At 49.6% G+C, this 21,284-nt stretch overlaps 1 protein-coding gene and 1 long non-coding RNA gene across 12 annotated transcripts in view; one reads left to right on the top strand and one right to left on the bottom strand.

Moving 5' to 3' along the window:
• Nucleotides 1-167: 167 nt before the first annotated feature.
• LOC103558673 (uncharacterized) lies at nucleotides 168-21,020 on the top strand. Of its 5 annotated transcripts, XR_011538811.1 has the most exons (8): nucleotides 168-282; nucleotides 1,534-1,653; nucleotides 13,336-13,538; nucleotides 13,675-13,878; nucleotides 15,140-15,292; nucleotides 16,401-19,420; nucleotides 19,612-19,706; nucleotides 19,992-21,020. It is a non-coding gene; the product is annotated as an uncharacterized lncRNA (long non-coding RNA). The 5 variants fall into 5 exon arrangements; XR_011538809.1 differs by lacking the exon at nucleotides 13,336-13,538 and having other exon boundaries at nucleotides 173-282; XR_011538808.1 differs by lacking the exon at nucleotides 13,336-13,538 and having other exon boundaries at nucleotides 221-282; nucleotides 1,128-1,653.
• Nucleotides 11,244-21,284, bottom strand: part of GRK4 (G protein-coupled receptor kinase 4) — a 134,024-nt gene continuing 123,983 nt past the window's right edge. For 4 of the 7 annotated variants that reach the window (XM_070615195.1, XM_070615196.1, XM_070615198.1 and 1 more), the window contains 5 exons: nucleotides 20,384-20,592; nucleotides 15,695-15,832; nucleotides 13,371-13,508; nucleotides 12,738-12,875; nucleotides 11,244-11,400 (listed from right to left, as the gene is read on the bottom strand). In XM_070615195.1, coding sequence (XP_070471296.1) covers nucleotides 11,347-11,400; nucleotides 12,738-12,875; nucleotides 13,371-13,508; nucleotides 15,695-15,832; nucleotides 20,384-20,592 — 677 coding nt within the window. In that variant the 3' untranslated portion in view covers nucleotides 11,244-11,346. The remainder of the gene's footprint in view (nucleotides 11,401-12,737; nucleotides 12,876-13,370; nucleotides 13,509-15,694; nucleotides 15,833-20,383; nucleotides 20,593-21,284) is intronic. The other 3 variants (XM_070615197.1, XM_070615200.1, XM_070615199.1) reach the window with 3 other exon arrangements.

Below are 21,284 nucleotides of genomic sequence, written 5' to 3' on the forward strand. Positions count from 1 at the left end.
CCAGCTCGCCTGCCGTAGCCGCCGCGGCCTCAGGAATCACAGCGCCGCTTCCCGAAGAGGGCACGGGGCGCGGCGGGGGCGGGGCGGGGCGGGGCGGGGCGCAGCGATAGGGGGCGGGGAAGGGGGCGTGGCGCAGTGATAGGGGGCGGGGCGCAGCCGGTAGGGGCGGGGCGGAGCGGGGCGGTGAGCGGCTGGGTTGCAGGCGCTGCGGGACATGGGAGGGGAAGGCGTTGAGGGAAAAGAGGGAGAGAAGCTACCGGAAGGAGGCGCGACGCTGAGGAGGTAAGGATCGGGGCGCAGCGGAGAAGGAGACCTCCCAGGGAGCAGCCCCCGTTCGAAAGGAGCCCCTGGCCGACGCCTGGGGTCGCAGGCAGTGCCCGCCGTGGGCCGAGAGCCGGGGACCCCCGCGGGGCGCGCCTGCCCACCCAGCGGCCGGGCCGAGGGACGGGCTCCCTTGGACAGCCCTGCGGGGAGCGAGTCGGGACACTGCATGCAAGGAGCAAGCGGGAAGCGAGTGCGCCCTGCACAGAACCGGAGGATCCTACGGTTGGCGAAGACCTGCGGCATTGGTCCTTTGGGGCGGGAGCCCAGGTGTGGCCCCCCAGAGAGGAGAGGGGTCCTGGAGGCCGGGGGCCTGCACCTCCCAGAGGTTGCAGCCCGAGGGGGAGGGGAGGAGAGCGGCAGGCACGGTGCCCGGAGAGGCTGTGGCTGTGCAGTGAGAAGTGCTTTGACCCCAAGACGCCCCCCCACAGGAATGACTTTCCGACCAAGGGGCTCCCCTCCAGGGGAGAGGACCCCTGATCCACAAAGGCTTATGGGCACCTCCTGCGTAGGGTGGGGCAGGCTGGCAGTGGCAGGGTCCCGATCTCCAGAGCCTCACCGCCTAGAGGGAGGGAGGTGAGCCAGCAGAGGGGCACAGAGGATGGGGGCCAGGGTTGCGGGGGCCGGCATCCGAGGACAGCTATCCCACCCGCAGGACAGAGAGTGGATTGGCCTCAGAGAGAGCCACCTGGGTTAGGTGATGCAGGTAGTGATGGACCCTCCAGAGCCTGCTTAGGGCTGCACGCTGTTCTGGCCCACAAGCCGCATCTCCACCTTCTCTCAGAGCCCTCTCATTTGTCCCAAAGCGCCAGGTAAATGGAAACCCAGCATCACCACAAAAAGCATTGTCCCCAAGAGGACAGCAGCGTCCCCTCTTCAGGGGAAAGACTGCATAGAAACATGTCTCCAGCCTTGAGGTTGTGATTCCCTGTTAACAAAGGCCCTCTTCCATGGGAGCCAGACCATGAGCCAGCCTCCACGCAGGGCAGGCTGTGATGGCAGGGCTCCAGGCGTCAGGTGCTGGGGTCCACAGCCTTCTAAGATGACCCAATGACCCCTCCGGTGTTCACACCCTTGTGTAGTCCCCTCCCCCTGAGTGTGGGCTACCTGGTGGCCGGCTTCTACTCAACCTAAGAAAGCAAAGGGGATGGGATGGACCTCTGTTACCTTCTTGGCTCGCACATATTCGTGAAGCAAGCTGCCATGTTGCAGAGGCCCACATGGCCAACAGCCAGTGAGCATCAGAGGCTCTCAACCCAACAGCCACAAAGAACTGAATCCTGCCTACACCACACGAGCTTGGCAGCGGATCCCTCCTCAGTCCAGCTTCAGGTGAGAGGCAGCTGGTACTTGATTGCAGGCTTTCAAGAAATCCAGAAGTGAAGGGCCCAGTTAAGCTGTGCCTAGATTCCTGGCCCACAGCAACTGGGAGATCCTAACTGTGTGTTGGTAAGCCCGGTGTGATTGGTTACACAGCAGTAGGTAAGTATTAGTTCTCTAGGGCTGCAATAACAAAGACCCGCAGACCTGGGGGCTTAAGTGACAGAAGCTGATTCTCTCACTTCTGGAGACTGGAAGCCCGAGATAAGGTCTCAGCAGGGTTGTTTCTCCTGAGGCTCTCCCCTTGGGTTGTAGACGGCTGTCTCCTCCCACTGTCCTCGTATGGTCATCCCTCTGTGTGTGTCTGTCCTAATCTCACCCTCTTCTTATAAGCACACCAGCCATTGGATCAGGGCACACCCTAATGACCTCATTTTACTTTAATTGCCTCCTTAAGGACCCCATCTCCAAATATAGTCACATTCTGAGGTGACACTTCAGCATATGAATTGGGGGCACTCAATTCAGCCCATAACAATAAGTAGTGAATTGTCTCCTAATAGCCACTCTGATAGGACCTCAGTTTTTTTCTGAGTACTTTTCCACTTAGTTAAAATAGTTCATTCCCCATCCTTCCTTTTAGCTGGCTGTAGCCATGTGTTTAAATAAGTTCTGGCTGATGAGATGGAAGCAGAAACGATGTGTGTTCTAGAAAGTCTCCTTATAAAGGAAGAGATACACCTATCTTCTTCCTGCTGCCTGGAATGGGGATGTGTAGGTTGGCACTTGAGCAGTTATTTTGGGTCATGAGGATGCAAGCCACATTCTGGGATAATGGAGCTGGAAGAAGGCAAGGCCCAGATGACTGAGTGGAGCTGCCATTCCAGCCTGACTTGCCCATCCCTGGATCTCTCACAGATGGAAATCTGTGAGAGAGAAATATAATTCTAAAGCCTTAGAAATGGGCACAGTCCCTGAACAGCAAAGACACTTCCAGTGACTTACCCTAGGAAGATAATCGTGTGTGTGAGGATGGTCATTCATCACAGCAACACTGAGGACAAAAAAATGGGAACAATGTAAATGCTGGACAGAAGGAGATGGGTACGTGAATCGTGATGCATCCACATGACAGAGAACTGTGCAGTCATTTGAAGAGCAGTTGTGACATGGGAACAGGTGTGCAGTGCGTTAGCAATTGCACTACTGTGTGTAGTGTGATCCCCCCCTCTTTTATTTTAAGGAGAGAAAACCACACACACATAGAAAAGGGACCTGTCACCAGCTCTGTAACAATGACTCTCTCTGGGCACAGGGGATTTATATCTTAATCTGTGTGCTTTTCTGTAGTTTTCAGATCTTCAGCAATGAGCATGCACTATTCGGGGGGGAAAAATGTAAAAGGATAAGTTTGGGTGAGGAGCTGAAAATGAAAGCTGAGCACCACATTTGTGACTGGCCCTGCCCAGGAAGAGAGGGAGATATTTAAAGCAGCCCGACACGCGTCCCCCACCCTCACAAATGAGGGACACTCCAGCTAGGGGGCTGGCACCTGCCCTGAATCCAAAACCAGGTGGGAGTCGATGGCGGGTGAGGCTTGGGCAGGAAAAAGAAGAGAATTCGAAGCGGAGCCAGAGGAATGAGATGAGTAGGCAGGTAGCTCCTGAGGCAATTTGGTGGGCCCCTGCCAGTCCCTGCTGAGGGTTCCTCCCAATTTAGAGGGTATTATTGCCATATATTTGAGTTCTACATAAATACACACACATATTGCAAAAGACAGTAATTGTTGTTTTGAATGGTCAACATTTGTTTAAGTTGACTCCTAAATTTATCATTTTTATTACTCTTCATTCTTTCCTATGTTTCTGATTTCCCATCTGGGATCATTTTCTTTTGCCTGGAAGACACTCTTTAGAATTTCTCTTACTGGATCTTCTATTGCTGAAATCTCTCAGTTTCAGTTTATCTAAAACTGTCTTTATTTTACCTTCATTCTTATGGATTTTCGGTTGGGTGTAGAATTCTAGGCTGGCAGATACTTTCTGTCAGCAGAGTGAAGATCTGGACATCGCTGTCTTCCGCTTTTCATTCTTGCTGTTGGGAAGTCAGTTGTTGATTTAATGGTTGCTCATTTGAAGGCGGTGTGTCTTTTTCCCCCCTCTGGCTGCTTGTAAGATTTCCCCGTGCCTTTGGCTCCCTGTAGTTTAACTGTGCCGTGCCTGAGTGTGTAGGAAGAAACCAGTCAACTTGTTACAGGATGACCCTGGGGATCCTGTTCAGTGATCTAGCAGGAGGCTGCGCAGCAGGAAGAGCTCAAAAGGCTGGCCGATACCAGTTCTGGAAGTTGTGGATGAAGCTCCCCTGGTGAAAGGTGTCTAGGATGAGGACGTTCTTTTCACCAGCAAAGCCACTCCCCACAGACTGAAATCTGCCATTGCTGCATGCTTGGCCAGGAGCTCCCTGTTCCCTTCCAGTCCCCCTATAAATACACAGAATGACAGGGAGCAAGGTCTCTCTCCTGGGTACTGCCTGTGGTGGAACCAGCTGGGCCTGGAGCTAACACAACTCTCCATGGGATGACGAGAGCTTGGGAGACAGGCACTGCTTCTAAGGACCCTCTGCCTCTAAGTTTCTCGTTAACTCCGGTTTCTGCCTGTACCGTGAGTTGTTTGTGGTGTCCTGGCTTGATTTAACAGTAGGATTTCTCTTCATTTAATCTGCTTGGGATTAGTTGGGTTTTGAATCTGTGGATTGGTGGCTTTCATGTTTGGAAACCTCTCAGTCATTCTGTCACAACATTGCTGCTCTCCCTTCCTCTTCTCTCTTCCTGGTGCTCCATGTAAATGTAGAGTAGATATTTTCATATCCTATCTTCCATTTTCCTTTTTTTTTGGCATCTTGGTGCTTTATTCTGGATAGTTTCATCTGACTTATTTTACTGCTTCTCTGTTTGGCTGATTCCACTGTTGTTAAACTTCCTATTTAAGCATTAAGTCCTAAAATTTTGTAGTTTTCAGTCCTAGAATTTATACTTAACTCTTTCTAAAGTATGCTGTGTCACTTTTTATATTTTGTAGTTCCTGGCCAAAATTTTCAAGCTTTGCAAGTTTTCTCCTTGAGCATAATAAGCATTGTTGTTTGAGTCAGTTTTTCATATATTTCCATTATCTATCCAGTGGGAGAGCTATGTTCTTTCCTGAGCAAAAACTTTAAAGCTCAGTTGTTTCCTTATTAGAAGATCAGGACTGGAAAAGCTCCTTCCTGTTTAAAATGGTGACGTGCAGCGCTGTTTGGCCCTCCAAGTGACAGGCATGACATACATCAAGCGGAAGCACAGCCCCCCCACCACACAGCGCAGGCTCTACCCTGGGCTCATCTTCCGAAAGAGAAGGGAAAGAAATGTGATGGAAAACAATAAGCATTTGTTCTAACGATAAAGAGCAGTGTCTAAGAATTTCACTAGGGTCACTTAAGAGGGGCAACACAGCAAAGCAGAAGAGAAAGGGGCCAGAACCTGCCTGAGCAGAGGGGCTCTGAGATGGGCTGAATTCAAAGTCAGGGCATCAGAGAAGGAAAGTTTGAGACTTCAGAGAATGAGCCAAAGGGAAAGCTTTGTCACTCCACATGCTTCACTTTACAGATGATAAAGCACAGACCCAGGAAGAGAGATGTTTGACTCCAGGTGACATTTAATTACACACCGTGCCCAGAATCCACAAAGTCCTGGCTGTAAGGCTCCAGGGTGAGGTGTGTACAATTTATAAAAATAGTAGACTCGTGATTCAGTAAGTGAGTAAAGGGTAAAGGGAGTACTAACCAGGATTGGTAAGGACACACGGAAACAAAGACTTCCGTTAACTGCCAGTTCTAACAAATGGGTATGACTTTTCTGAAGAGTAGTTTGGCAAGGTCCGTGAAAAGACTTAAGTATGTGACCCATCTAGCATATACTTACGGAGCCTTACTCTAAGGACAGTATTAGATAAGCATTCAAACATGGAGATACAAAGATGTTAATTAAAGCAATAATAATATAAAAAAGATGAAACAGCATAAGTGTTCAACAATAGGGAATTGGTAGAAACAGTATTTTTAAACGTTGGAATAGGGGCTGACCTGGTGGTGTAGTAGTTAAATGCACACGTTCCGCTTTGGCAGCCCAGGGTTCGCCGGTTCAGATCCCGGGTGCGGACATGGCACCACTTGGCACGCCATGCTGTGGTAGGCGTCCCACGTATAAAGTAGAGGAAGATGGGCACGGATGTGAGCTCAGGGCCAGTTTTCCTCAGTGAAAAGAGGAGAAGAGGATTGGCAGCAGTTAGCGCAGGGCTAATCTTCCTCAAAAAAAAAAAAGTTGGAATAATGCCAAAAGGCCATTAAAAATGACATGCTCAGGAGGACGTGGAGAAATTTGAACCCTTGTGCACTGCTGGTAGAAACGTGAAATGGTGCCGCCGCTGTGGAAAATGGTGTGGCAGTTCCTCAAAATATTAAAAATAGAATTACCATGTTTATTGTTGTTGTTAGTGCCATCAGGTGGATTCTGACTCCTAGTGACCCTGTGTACAGCAGAGCAGAACCCTGCCCAGTCTTTTTGCACCATCCTGCCACCTTCCAGTGCCATATCAGACAATGCTCTGCTGCTATTCATAGGGTTTTCATGGCCAATTGTTTCGGAAGTGGGTGGCCAGGTCCTTCTTCCTATTCTGTCTTAGCCTAGAAGCTCTGCAGAAACTTCTTCACCACGGTGACCCTGCTGGTATTTGAGATACTGGTAGCATAGCTTTCAGCATCACAGCAACATGCAGCAGCCACGGTATGACAACAGATGGATGGTGTGGCTCCCTGACTGGGAAGTGAAACCAGGCCACGACCGTGAGAGCACCAAATCTTAGTCAACAGACCACCAGGGCTGGCCTGTATTACCATATGACCCAGCAATTCCACTTCTGGGTATACACCCAAAAGAATTGAAAGCAGGGTCTCAATGAGATATCGTGCACCCATGTTCATAGCAGCATTAATCACGATAGCTAAAACGTGGAAGCAACCCAAGTGCCCCTCAGTGGATGAATGGATAAGCAAAATGTGGTCCATCCATACACTAACATATTATTCGGTCTTGAAGGAAATTCTGCAATATGCTACAACATGGATGAACCTTAAGGACATTATGCTAAGTGAAATAAGCCAGTTACAAAAGGACAAATGCTGTATGAGGCCATTTATATGAGGTCCCTAGACTAGTCACATCCATAGAGACAGAAAGTAGAATGGTGGTTGCCAGGGGCGGAGGGTGGGGGTGGAAGTGATGCAGAGTTACTGTTTCATGGCGATAGGGTGTCAGTTTTATAAGATGCAAAGTTATGGGGATGGATGGTGGTGACAGCTGCTCAACACTGTGAATCTATGTAATGCCACTGAACTGTACGTGTAAAAATGGTTAAGATGGGAAATTTTATGTTTATTTTATCACAAAAAAAAGAAAGAAAAAGAAATACCTAGTTTCTAGTGAAACTGTTCACCAAAAGAAAAACCTAGTTTTTGGTGAAACTTTAACAGGGAACCGTTACTCATTTTTGGCGAGAGGGGAAAATTGTGAAAAATTTTCAGAAGGGCAATTTGTTCATATAGGCATATAATACACATTCTTTAAAAATGTTCATACCTCTTTTTTAGTGCATAATTGTGCTTTATTTGGGGAAAAAAGCAAGTAATTTTTATAACGTGATGTTTATTTTTATGTTAAGAATACATAAACATGGTCAACACAAAAAGTCAAACACAGTGCTTATAAAGAAAGCCGCATTCCTCTGCCTCATTTCTGCCCATCCCAGTGGGACTGCTTTCCAGACATAACCACTTTTAACTGTTGTAGCTTTTCTTGTAACATTTTCATCAACTGTTCATGCACTTTTCCCAGGGCACCCCCTGCTGAGGACCCGCCCTAGAAATATTGTCAGGTGTGTGCACAGAGAAGGAGGCGCAGAGATGTCCATCCCATTGATATTTATAACAACAAGAAAACCAGAAGCAACATTTGTTTGGATTGTTTGAATAAATGATGGCCTAAATGTGCGATAAAAGATTAAGTAGCCAGATATATTTAAATAACATGGCAAGAAATAACTATAAATTATATAAATATGTAATAAAATATAGGGATTATCATTGGACAGTGGCTGATATTAAAGATGAATTTTTCATTGTATACTCTTTTTAATTTTAAAATTCTCTTTAATATTTGCTTGCTTTTTTTTTTTTTTTTTTTGAGGAAGATTAGCCCTGAGCTAACATCTGCCGCCAATCCTCCTCTTTTTTTTTTTTTTGCTGAGACATACTGGCCCTGAGCTAACATCCGTGCCCATCTTCCTCTACTTTATATGTGGGATGCCTGCCACAGCATGGCTTAACAAGTGGTGCGTCCACGTCTGCACCCAGGAACCAAACCAGCGAACCCAGGGCCACCAAAGCGGAATGTGCAAACTTAACCACTGCACCACTAGGCTGGCCCCTATATGCTTGCATATAATCAGAAAGAAAAAAATATGTTCAATATGTTAATTTACCAAATAGTCTGTAAAAATCCTTACTGAGATTTGTTGTCTCAGTCAAGGCTTTCTCAGTTGGGCATGGAGACAACCCAGATAGCTTAAGAAAAAGGAAAAACAAGAAAAAAGAAAACAGGACTCTGTTGGTTCCTACAGCTGTGCCCTAGGGGTGCGAATGACCCCTCAGGCTCTGGCCCTCCCTGCATCCATCTGGCTTCCTCCTCACACTTGGCTCTGCAGGCAGGTGGTGTCTGCATGCCCAGCCTCCACACCCTGTGACTGGCCGAGGGAAATCTGGTCCTCAGCCCAGCCTGGCCCTCGCCAGCCCTACCAGATAATCTACAGCAGAAGGCAGGAGGGTCCCCCAGAAGGGATGGGAGGTAAACACGTGCACCCCACCCCGAGTGTCTACACTGATAGAGAAGAATGTCTGGAGGACTCAGGATATAAACAGATGGTAGCAATAAAGGTGATTTTTATTTTCTTTACATTTTCCTGTATTTTTTATGATGAGCACATTTTCCCACCATTGGTAACACATTTATTGAGGAGGTATCATGGACCAAACACTCTGCTTTTAAATCTTTTATGGAAACCGCACTTTCCTCTCAGTCTCCTCATGAGGCAGGAACTCCTGCCATCCCAATTCTAGAGACGATTCTAGAGATGAGGATGAGGCAGAGCAGAGGTGCCAGGGTCTCATTGCGGCTGCCAACCCTAGAAAGCCCCAATCAGAAGAAAAGCAAAGCTATTTTGATCCCCCTAAAACAAAGGCCCCAGACCCCAAGATAACATCCCCATTCCCTCACCCCAGTACAAAGAAGGCTCTGGAAGGACTTCTTGTCAACTTACTGGACATCACCCTGGGAGGTATTTTCCTCTGGAACGCTGGTCTTGCTGCTATCATTTCATAAACACCCTGCTGCAAACCACACCTCAGGAAGCACCTTTTGGGCTCAGTGACTACTAGGGCAGAGCCGTCTGCTTGGGGACACACTGATGTCAAACCTGAAGTGAGTTCGCTCACCTGCTGTGCAGCAAGCCAATCTCTGGCACCAGGTGTAGTGGAAGAAAGCAGGAATTATATTATTGCACAGCACTGAGCAAGGAAAAAAGGCAGCTAACGGTGAAATCCAAAACTCCCCAAAAAGCTAAAAGTAAGGGTTTTTATTTGGAGTTTTAGGGAGGGACAGGGGAGCATATAGCCTTGCTGGTCAGAGTCTTTCCACCAGCCTGTTTGGCCTTGAGACTACTTGCAGAGAGGATGAGATATCGAGTCCAGGTGCTTGTCCTTGGCTGTCTGTCTCCATGGCAAATAGTGGATTCTGGAGCCAGGAAGCCAGCGAGTAAGCAGGGGATGAGTATTTGGTTTTAACCCCATATATGCTGGGTTTAATGTAGGGAAACTGATACCAGGGCCAGTATCAACACTGCCCACAGGAAAGCAACACCGAGCCCGGCCCTCGTGGGGAGATCTCAGCACTGCCCTGGCACGTTCTCCACAGCATGTGACAGTGTCCTGGCATCCAGACCAAGTCCTTACTGTTTGGTTGAAGTCACTGAAGGCTGGCCCTGGCTTCTCACACACCAGGGAGCAAGAAGGTCCTAGCAAGCTAAAGGACACCTACAGTGGGGGCATCTGCCGGTGGTGGTTCCCGCCTCTCCCCTCAACCAGCGTTCACCTTGTCAAACACCACTGCTCCTGTCCGAGAAGCCCCTGCTGGAGGCCACGTCTGCATGGGGACTCGGGAAAGCCCAAATCTGCCTCTCGGGCCCACTCTCCAGTCACCCAGCCGTAGGCCATCACCGACTGAGAGGTGTCCTCCAGCACGTCCAGCTCTGGGAGCCTCTGCGCTCGCGGTTCCTTCCCCCTCGCGTCTTCTCCGTGGAGGAGTCTTGGTGCCCTCCCCAGGCAGAACCCCTGGCGCCCCTCCTTGGTCTTTATCACTTGTCCATGCACTTCCTGTGGCAGCCCCTCACTCGTGGGTCCAAGTGTCCCTCCCCAGGTAACAAAACCCACAGGTCCACCTCAGGCTAGGGGCTCCACCTCCCTCTCTTGGTAGCAATGGCTGAAGGAAAGAGTTAACTTTGGAACTCAGGCATTCCATAACCTTTCTTGAAAGCTCCTGAACCCCTAAGGGCCAGCCAGAGCCTTGAAGGGTAGGCTCCTCACCCACAACATAAGCCCAGGTTTTCTTGGGCTCAGCCTTTCACCTTTGACTCAGTCACCTGATGCCAATTCTAAGAACATGAGGCTCATGCACAATCCCTGAGCATCCCAGGCCCCTGTAATAGAAATCCTCCCAACACACTTCAGAGTTGGGGTGTGCAGCCCCTGACAGCCAAGCCCTGACCTCAAGGTCCTGGAAACACCCTCTTTCCGAGGGTAGATCGGAGTGCCCAGGCCAAAATTTAGCCACATGGAGCGGTTAAGTTTGCATGTTCCACTTCAGCGGCCCGGGGTTTGCCGATTCGTATCCCCGGTGTGGACATGGCACCGCTTGGCAAAAGCCATGCTGTGGCAGGCGTCCCACATATAAAGTAGAGGAAGATGGGCACAGATGTTAGCTCAGGGCCAGTCTTCCTCAGCAAAAAGAGGAGGATTGGCAGTAGTTAGCTCAGGGCTAATCTTCCTCAAAAAAAAAAAAACTTAGCCACAAAGCCATGCACACAGGAAGACGCATGCCTCAGGAAGGTGGAATCTATAAGTAAGGCATGGTAGACATCAACATGAGTGTAAACAGGCAAAGACTTTCTAACCCCGTGGCCCTGGAGAAAGGGTGCCTGACCTGCTCCCCCCACCTCCACCCCCACAGAGCACTGGAGGACACTCCCAGGTGAGGAACAGGACGCTTGGCTCCAGACACTGTTGGGCTGATGCCCAAGCCTGCTCTCCTCCCCTCTCCGTGGGTACACATGGAGCTCGAGTGCCCGCTGCAAGGTGTGGATTTCTGGGCATCACAGTCGTCCTCAAGTGGCTTTTTCTTCAATCCAGCTTTAGTGAAAAGACAATCTAGGTATTAACATGGAAAAATCTGCAAACTCAAAAGGCACGTTTTAAGATGTGTCACGTTATTTATTGCAATTCACAGACAGGATGAAACTGCAAGCTCACGCTCCTTGGCACTGGGGTCCTGCTTTGTGCAATGAGTGGTCACAGTCTCGTGGGCAGCTCTTCCTTCTCACTGGGGCTAGCGTTAATGCAGCCCTGCAACATACAACACAACGGTTGGGTCAGTCACTTTTCTAATGCAAGCTGCCTTACCTTTCCTGAAGTGCACAAGACAGTTTAAAAACTTTGGGGGGTGCTGGGGCCGGCCCAGTGGGGTAGTGCTTAAGTTCACACACTCTGCTTCAGTGGCCCAGGGTTCACAGGTTTGGATCCCCGGCACAGACCTAGCACAGCTCATCAAGCCACATTGTGGTGGCATCCAACATAAAATAGGGGAGGATTGGCACAGATGTTAGCTCAGCAACAATCATCCTCACATATACACAAAACAACTTTGGGGGGTGCTAACTTTAAGGTGGGAAAAACCCTTAAATATTTTTCTCTTATTTTCTTCAGTGTGGAGGATGCTCAATTCACACGCATAGAAAATATCTCAGATTTGCTCTGCTTCCCACACTTCCTCTTGCACACCCAAATAATGTACCCCATCCAGAGTGGAGTGCATCGAGGCAGTGAGGCTCTCTGGCTCTTGCTCTAAGCAGTGCCGTGGCGAGGAGCAGCTTCACCCTGCACGATCATATTCCATCTGCTGTAGGTTTCCCTGAATGGCTCCACCTCCTCGGTTGGAACTGAGTAAGGAGCATTTCCAAGCAGGACCGACTGGCACTGAGAGACAGGCTGTCTGGGAGAGCGACTGGGTAATTCATGCCTAACCCCTAGTTCTCAGAGGAAATGTCGTCACGGTAAATGCACTCTGAGAACTGTTTACCACCTAAGGCTTGTTTTTTTACATGAAAAAAGATGGATTAGAATGTTAGTGGACAACCTCTGAATAAAGTCCTTGAGAATGGACAGGGTACAAAAGCAGGATAATCCCCTGGTCCAAGGAGAAAAACTTCACTTGGAAAAAAAAATTTCTAAATTTAATGCTACTATAGAAAAGTCTCTCCAAATCACTCTTCCGTTTTCAAAAGAGAATCGGCTTTCCCTGTGAAAGTGGGCCAATGAGATGACAGCTGTAAGAATCAGAACGTGTAATATAGAAATTTAAATAATAAATGTTGTTCTACAAGACACTGAGTTCTGAGCCTAGCTTGGAATGCTTTGTCATTGACAGAGGGATCTGTCACTGAGTGTCGGTAAGCCATGCCTTCTTTCTGGATCAGAACAGAGTCTTCACACCAACAGCAAACGTCACAGTGAGGATTCTTCTGGCTGGGCTCAAATAGCACCATATGGCTGGCTCAAACTATGTGCAATGTCTTATATAAGTTGCATTGAAAAAAGAAAAGAAAGTTTTTACCTTGCTGAAATATTTCTTGTAACATAACACATTGAAAAAAGAAAAGAACAAACCATCTTTACACCCTCACCCCTCTTACAAGGAGTCTGTAGAAGAAGCCTCTCTTTGATTTAGGAAGTGCTTGACGTGTTTTCTCTTTTCGATCTAATGCCATATTTTCCCCATTCTCACTTTCGTTGATGTCCTTGAAGCATTCTGATTCGATCATCTGCATCCACAGAAGAGAAGGACAGAGAGTGGTGGGGAGACACCAAGACGTCAGCCAGCCGTCTCCCACCTGGCACCAGTGCTCAGCGCTCTGGGGCCATTCCAGTTCCCGCCCTCGATTCCTACTTTCCCGGCTTCCTGACCTCTTCTTGGGGGAAGTAACTTGACCTCCTCTTTCGAGCATACCCCCAAAACAGTTAACTACCGTGGGTACCGTGGTGTCAGCCAGCACTGCTTAGGGAGCAGAACCCAGGGTGGGCAAGCCCCCCTCAGACTCCACCTTCTGTGAAGGGACCAGTGGCAGTGGCCATGCAAAATGTCACTTCCAAACACACTCACACACACACACACGTGCGCGTGTGCAAATCTGTGTGTATGTAAAATAGCTAAAACAATATTTTAAAGAAGAAACTGTTTATTATGCACACTACACATAGTTCTTTTTTTGGTCATTGTTCTAGCTAGTATAAACCCGCTATGCTGGAAAGGGCAGTACCTCATTCTGCCAGGGGATGGAGACACACCCCGTAACAAACTGACTGTAGAAGGTGTCATCTGTGGTGTCCAAGTAGACTCCTTTCACCGTGGAGAACTGGTCAATATCCAGGACGTCCTTACAATAAATTGCACGCGGCTGTGCGTCAACAACAAAGAGGCATCGATCGTGAGATGACAGGACGCTTTCGTCGTTTCCTTAATTACTAAGAATACAATGCATGTGAATCAATGCACGAACACCCCTACTGTTCCTGTTCTTTGCTGAGTTCCTCATTTGCAGCATTTTCTAATCCTTCCTCCAGGGAACTTTCAGAGTCACAGACCCCGTGGACACTGGCCCACAGAGGCTCCCACCCTTCTCTCCTGCAGTGGAAGATGGACTACAGTCAGGAGCCAGGGATCAAGAAGGGAGAGGACGGGTGATCTTGCTGGAACGCTGTGGAGAAGGCTGGCGACCATCGGCTGTGGACTCTCACCCCTGCCTCCAGCCCTCAGCTTCCTTCACGGTAAGCACCCTGCATAAAGTCTAAGTGAAAAATGGCAGGCCCCGCTTCTCGCTGTCCTGTCAGAACTCATCTAGTGGTCTCCAGCTGAGGGGGGCATCACAGGCAGCAAATGCCTGAGCCCTCCCGCTCCACTCTGTGGGTTAGCAGACCCCCTACTCTGGGACAGGAGCCCAGGCCTGCAGCACCCACCCTGGCACTGGTGTCCTCAGGTGCAAGAAGTCAGGCAAGCAGGCAGAGCATGTCCAGGCCCAGGTCGCTGCCCTCTCCAGGGTGGCGGCCTGCACTTCTGGGAATAAGGACCAAAAGGCACAGGAGTCTGCAGCTCCAGGCCAGGCCATGCTAATGCAAGAGGCACGCTGCAGTTCTGAGAAATGTTCTACCTGCGTGCCTGAACTTGCACACGACAATGAGTGTGATAATCAAAGAAGTCATGTCTGTAGGTCACCGGTCAGAACTTCTCTGAAAGTGGTGGTCATTCATTCAGTCAATTACCACAAGGTGGGGAAATGGAAGCCAACTGGCAGGCCTTGCCCTCAGGAGACAGTGCAGGGCAAGGCTGGCAAGTATTGAGCCCAGGCTGAAGGGGCTTCCCAACTCAAAGGAAACTGCCTGACCTGTTACCATCAGATCTACTGTCAACTGGCCCCCGTGGGGTCCTCTGCTTAATTTCAGCAGAACACCCAGAGCAGCCCCAGAGCCTCTGCCTGGCAGGCTCTGCCCCACGCTTCTCAGTACACACCTGATGTCATATCTCCCTCCCCAGAGAGACTGTCTTTGGCCTCTCTTCCCTGCTCCAGACCCCAAGCAGCCCCCAGGGCCTGGCAGAAAGAAGGCTCTTGAGACCAGATGGCCCATCTGCAGTCCCGACCATGCACTATCGCTGTCCAGTGTTTTCTGCATCTTGTAATTTGTTTCACTGCCTATTGCTGAGGCCGGAGCGAGCCCCACAGCAACACAGACTTCGTTTTCTCGCTCTCCCTGTGGCCCTAAGACCTGGAGCTGTGTCTGGCAGGTAGTAGGCATTCAATAAATATGCAGTGTGTGAACTAATTCAGAGGAAGAAGTTACTACTATAACATATATAAATATAAAATAAACATAAGTTCTGAATTATACAACTAAAAAATTTTAATTGTACATCCTACTCCCATGATACCCTGCAGACTTATCTTATCTTCACATTTCTATAACCTGCCTGTGGCAGATTGTTAAGGGTAGAGTCCAGACCGTTGCGTTCATACATTTATGCTTTCATCAACAGGAACTGACGTCTGCTGGGGTTCCCACCAAGCACTGACACGTGCCGGGCCGTGTGCTAAGCACCTGGGGACATGACCTCATTTGAGGGCCACAACATGCTCACAGGGAGGCTCAAGGGACCGCTCCAGGGCCCTCAGCGTGGAGCCAGGACCTGGTGAGTCACAGGGTGGGGAAGTGCCTCCCCGACTAAAGAAGCACATGCCAGCACTGACATCAGAAAGGGGCCCTGGTAGCACAGAGGGCCCCACACGGCACACCGAGGAGATCGTGAGCTGGTGCTGAGGTTTCTGGGCAGGACAGTGACACGGGTGATGGCCCACACCAGACACCAGGCTTCGGAAGCCTGAGGGCTGCTAGGAAGGCCTGTGAGAAGGGGTGTGGTGAGCGGTCTGGGGGCTAAGTGGGGAGCAGGGGAGGGAGGAAGAACCAGACGGAGAGGCACCACAAGGCAGAAGCCACACCCAGGCTGCACCAGGCGATTCTGTATCTGCTTGAAAACCCTGTTACGTGGACCCACTTTCTTGGACCCCTCCTGCTCTTCTGGCAGCATACTCACATCAGGACAGAAAGGAGGGTCTAACATGTTTGCTTCCAGCCTCTTGAAGTTAATGTTCTTGAACACAGGGTGTCCCTTTACTCCAGCTGCCCCATCGCCCTTACAGCCCAGGCGTTGGTTGGGGTTCTTGGTGAGTAACTGGGTAAGAGGCAAAAATGGAGTCAATTTAAGCTCCTATGCCAAAAAAGAAAACTCAGAAAATCTCCATGATGATAACCGAAGAATGAGGAGTGGCAAAGAACACCTCCATCTAAATAAAAAAAGGCACTGAAATTTCAAAGCATCAACCAAACCTCATTAATTCAGATTTTACTAATCTACAATGTGATGCTTCAAAAAGGAGTTGAAACTAAAGTTTTGCCTTTGAGATACTATTTCACTGCTAAGTTATAATTAGAAACCATTTAATGCATTCATTAAATCACCAAGGACCTCAGATGAGGCAAAAATTTAGCAAGCTTAGTTCTAGAAATTGTATATCCTTAAAATTAATAGAAAGTATCTCTTTCAAAAGTATTTCTTTCTTATACATTTATAATTGTCAAATTCAAATAAGCCTTCCTCCACAATTATTATCAATCAAAAAGGTTTGGCTGTGCTCAAAGCCACACAGGAAAGTTCTGGGCCTGTAAAATATAGCCCAGACCAGGGGCTGGGAGGTGCAGCCACGGGCCACATCTCACCAGCTGCCTATTTTGTAAATAAGGTTTCCTGGGAACACAGCCGGGCCCAATGGTTCAGCTGTCCGTGGCCGCCCTCGCACTACAACGGTGGAGTTGAAGAGCTGCGGAAGAGATCTGCAAAGCCTAAGAAATATTCACATCTGGCCCCTCACAGAGGAGTTTGCTGACCCCCGGCCTAGACTCACAGCCAGCACCCGTGGCTTTTCTGAATATAAATCAAAGTCCCAGGCAAAGACCAGAACACATTCTGGTTTCAGCTTCTCTGCGCCGCCCCTACAGCCTCACCGTCTGAGCTCCAGCAGTAGCGCACACTCACTTCTTTCGCTTCCTCAAAGTGCGGTGCCATGCCTGCCCCAGGGCCTGTGCACATGCTATGCCCTCTGTCTAGAAAACTTTGCCTGGCTGACTCCTACTAAACCCCTCAGGTTCCACCTTCCTGTCTCAGAGCATCCTCGACTTGTCCCTTAGGATACCCGTCACCACTAATGAGAGTACATCCCTCAGATAATTGCTTAGTGCCAGTCTGTCCTGCAGGACTTGAAGCTTCCGAAGGCAGGGGCTGTGAGAACGCCTGCTGTATCCCCAGCCCGTAGCCAGAACAGGGGCTCAATAAGATCTGCTCAATGCAGTTACTCTTTGCATGCTTTGTTTATTGAAAACATATCTGAAAATTAAGTGTAATGCCAAATACAATTCCGACACCTCAGGGACTCCATGACTCCATCATCCAGCCTGTGCCAGCACACACTGTCCAACGGCCTGACCGGGCAGCACAGGGCAGAGGAAAATCTTGGATCCGTGGTCAGAAAGCCTGGGCTCAGATTCGCCCGCTGCCATTGACTATGGGACGTCATGAAAATCAAAGTCTTAATTTTTCAACTATGAGGCTATGAGAACATCTTAGAAATCCATTGTGAGGATTGGATGAGACAGTGTGTCAAAGAACTCTGAAAATTACAAAAAGGCACCCAAACGTCAGCTGTCACTATGACCTCCCGTTTGGCTTACTGTAAAAACCCGATTTTTTCTCTTTCCTTCCCTTCCTCTCTCTGTCCTACACAAGCCCAAAACTCTGATCTTAAATCCAGCTCGGGCCACTCACTGGGCACACGAGCACAGCGTACTGGGAGCAGGTGCCAGGCAAAGGAACAGGCGGAGAGGGCGTGGAGCCCTGCAGAATCTGTAGGCCCCCTTCAAGTGCTCTGGGCACTGGGGCCCAGCCCACCGTCCCTGTCCCCGTAGATGTTCACTGTGCCTGTTGCCCTGCTGCTCAAATCAACTTTGCATCTTGAGATGCCCTTCCTCCAATCCCTGTTTGCTGGAATTTAACCCACTCTTTAAGAACTCATGGTTCCTCCTCTTAGTAATTACTGAGGATTTTTGTGTTACTAAACACTTTACACGCCTTCTTTCATTTTATTGTCCCAGCACTCCTAAAAGGTAGAAGTTATTACCATCCACATTCTATAGACAAGAAACCTGAGGCCCAGAGAGGTAAGCTCGTCATGGGAAGCTGAGACTCGACCCTCAGCCCCAGCTCACAGCCAGTTCTCTGAGTCATAGCACTGGCCCTCACTCAGACACCACCTTCTTTTCCCAGCATCTCCAACGGAACGGCATTTCCTCACCCTGAGAACCGCTGAGCCCTTGTTTCTATCTCGTTTATGGCACTCACCAAATTCTGCTTTGCTATTATAGCTATTTTTATTTGTCTTAGGCCTAACATTAAACTGCGAGCTCCTGAGGGGTAGGCTCTATTTCTCTCTTCACATTTCGGCAGCCCAATGAGCTGTGTGTAGCAAGCGCTCAGTCAATATTTATCAACTGAACATGAACAGCAGCTTGGGCAGAATGATATGAAATATGGAGCAGCTGACTAAACACTGTCAGCTCCAAGCAGAACAAGGTGGCTGGAAGAAGGGCCAGCCTGAGCCCACTGCCCAATGACAGGCCACTAACGCATACTGCTTCTAATACAGACACAAGGAAAGGGAAACAACTCTCCTCCAGCCACACCAACTCCCATGGTTACTGACATCCTTCAGTGTGAGGCGTAACTGCTGGTGATTCCAACGCCCTCTTGGGGATGCAGTCCGCACCTCTCTGTGGCCTCTTCTCCAATGATCTGGTACTCTGTCCCTGCCCCTGCCACTGTCTCCCTGGGTCACAGCCTAGACTCTTCATGACCAGCAAGACCCACGTCTGCTGCATTTCAAGCAGCTTCCTCTCTGTGCGGCCCTAGTCTTTCTAGCTCTGGCAAGGAGGAGCCCTGACTCCAACAAGCTACGGCTCACACCTCCCTGTAATCTACTGACTCTGCCCTTGCCTCATTCTCCTCTGTAGCCCACTGAGACTCCATGGCCCCATCATTCAGCCACTCCTCTGCACGCACCCCAACCCCGCTGCCTCGCCCCAGCTCCTTCACACTTGCTTAATGAAACCACAGTGCTGGCCGAGTCCAACTCCCTGACTGTTCCAAGCCTGCACTGTCCCGCCGAGCGGGGCAGGAGCATGACACACAATCAGGGCCACCACCTCCCTTTACATCCATGTAGGCCCCTGACACTGCCAAGGAATTACTCCCACCTCCCTTCAGTCTCATCTCCTCCCTCATACCTCCAACGGCTCCCTCCTACTCTCATGTAGCTGATGACCGAAGAGGACAGAAGCCACAAGAGAACATTCACAAGCCCCACCTGCCCCACATCTCCTGTCCACACACTCCACTGGGCGTCAGGTCCTGTCCTCCCAGCCATCACTAGGCTTTGCCCCAGCTCTTCTTCCCTTCCCTGCAGCAGTGTGGACCTCCCCACACATCCACCACATCACAGATCCTGCAGGGTGCTACCTGCCCATCCATCTGGACTCTGACCACCTCTCATCCAGCTCTGCCACCACCCAGGTCTGAGCTCCCCCAACTGTCACCTAAATCTCTGCAAAGCCCCAGCTGGCCTCCCTCTGTCCTGTCCAGTCTCTTCCCAGCACCTGGCGATGGCAAGTCCCAGCACGTCACCCCCTCGGAACCCTGTGATGGCCTCCCAAGGTCAGTGGCACAGCCCCTTGCTTCCTGCCCTATTCTGTCCCCTCTTTGCCCCCTACTCCCGACCCCTCCACACTTCCCTGTCCTGCAGAGTCCACACATCTTTCTCATTTGTTTGGTTTCCTGTTGATTCCCGCCACCCCTGCAGTAGAATGAGAGCACTGGAGGGTGGGATTCTTGTCTGTTTTACTCAGGATCCCCAGTGCCGAGGACAGTGCCTGTCCCATAGAAGATGCTCAATAAATCCTTGCTGAATGAAAACGAAAGAAAAAAACATGCTTGGAAAGTGGTAAGTATTGGCTTAAGATAAGTAAGTGACAGCGAGAGCTTCTCTCATTCCCTTAGTGTCTGGGCCCTAGGGAGTAGAGAAACCGGCCCAGCCCCGAGGGCACATGGGGGCCAACCTGTGCCTCTGGGGCCTTGTGGGGTCCTTAATACATCAAGGAAGGTGGCAGGCACATGGCCAACCATCAAGTCAGGGTGTCTGTTATGACTAGAGTCTCTGGCAGCTAGTTAAAGCGAAGAGAAAAACCTTACTGTTTCAAATACATTGAAGCTTCTGCTTTCTGTTTAGTTTCATAGGAAATTGGGCAGTGAAGTGAGGCTCAGCTGTGTTCTGAAAGGACAGATCGTACCTTGGCACGCTCTTCCCTTTCAGCAGCATCTTTTGAGAAAGCAAAGAACTCCAATCTGCTTAGCTCTGATCGATCAGAAACCAAATTACGTCACTTTCCAGATGTGTCTGGAACTTTTCCCTACTGTCCTGTCCAAATGGAGAGGAAGCCCCATTGGCATCCGCGTCAGGAGGCATCAGGAAGCGACCTCTCGATGCCTCTCCTGAGCCCAAGCGCTCGCTGCAGTGGCTGCTGAAGACCAGCAGGAGGCCGGCTGGGTTTTCCCAACTGCCAGTGAAAGTGACTAGAGCGAGTCAGAGCGTAATTCCCAGCCTCCCGGGGCCCGACCCACCATCCTGCAGATGGACTTGGCGTCCTCCGAAAACTTCTCCGAATACTCTTCAGTATCCTTCGTCGCTCTTCGTTCTACCTCATCCCGTTTGACTTTCTCTTTGAATTTTCTGAATGGAGAATGTCCCTGAATCATTTCATATATCAGACAGCCGAGTCCCCACCAATCAGGACTAAATGTATAGTTTTCATTATTGATAACTTCAGGAGCTACACAACAAATACAGGAAATATAAATTAAGTTAAATTTGGGGTTTAAAATTTCTTGTAACTAATTCCAAATAACACATTATAAATTTAATGTTTGTTACAGCATGGATGAACCCTGGAAACACGTTAAGCAAAAGAAGCCAGACACACAAGGCTAAAGAGTGTACGATTCTACGTATAGGAAATAGGCAGGATAGACAAGTCCATGGAGACAGAAAGGAGGCTCGTGGCTGCAGGGCTGGGGTGGCAGGTGAGGAACAGGGAGTGACCGTTGATGGGAACACAGTTTCTTTTTTGAGGTGATGAAATTAGACAACGGTGATAGTTGCACAGCTGCGAACAGACTGAAATGCACTGAACTGCACGCTTCAGATTGGGGGACTTTATGGTATGAGAATTGTATTTCAATAAAGCTCTTATCAGAAACAGTTTGTACTATTCACAGAGCATGAAATGAATCGCCACAGAGTAACTAACATGGGGAAAATGGTGCCCTAGGGAAGACCCCGCCTCCTGAAGAGGGTGTACCCTCCAAACATGCAGAGCCACGCCCATGGGCACCCTAAGGGTATTGGCCATCCATTCCCAACATAGTCAAGGCCCCCAGCAGCAGGTGACAGCAGACACAGTGGGCCATGGGGTGTACTGCAGAACTCTGCAGAGGCCCTCATTCACCCTCACATCAGAGGCCA

Source organism: Equus przewalskii, chromosome 3 (assembly GCF_037783145.1).
Source record: "Equus przewalskii isolate Varuska chromosome 3, EquPr2, whole genome shotgun sequence".
Classification (NCBI taxonomy): domain Eukaryota; kingdom Metazoa; phylum Chordata; class Mammalia; order Perissodactyla; family Equidae; genus Equus; species Equus przewalskii.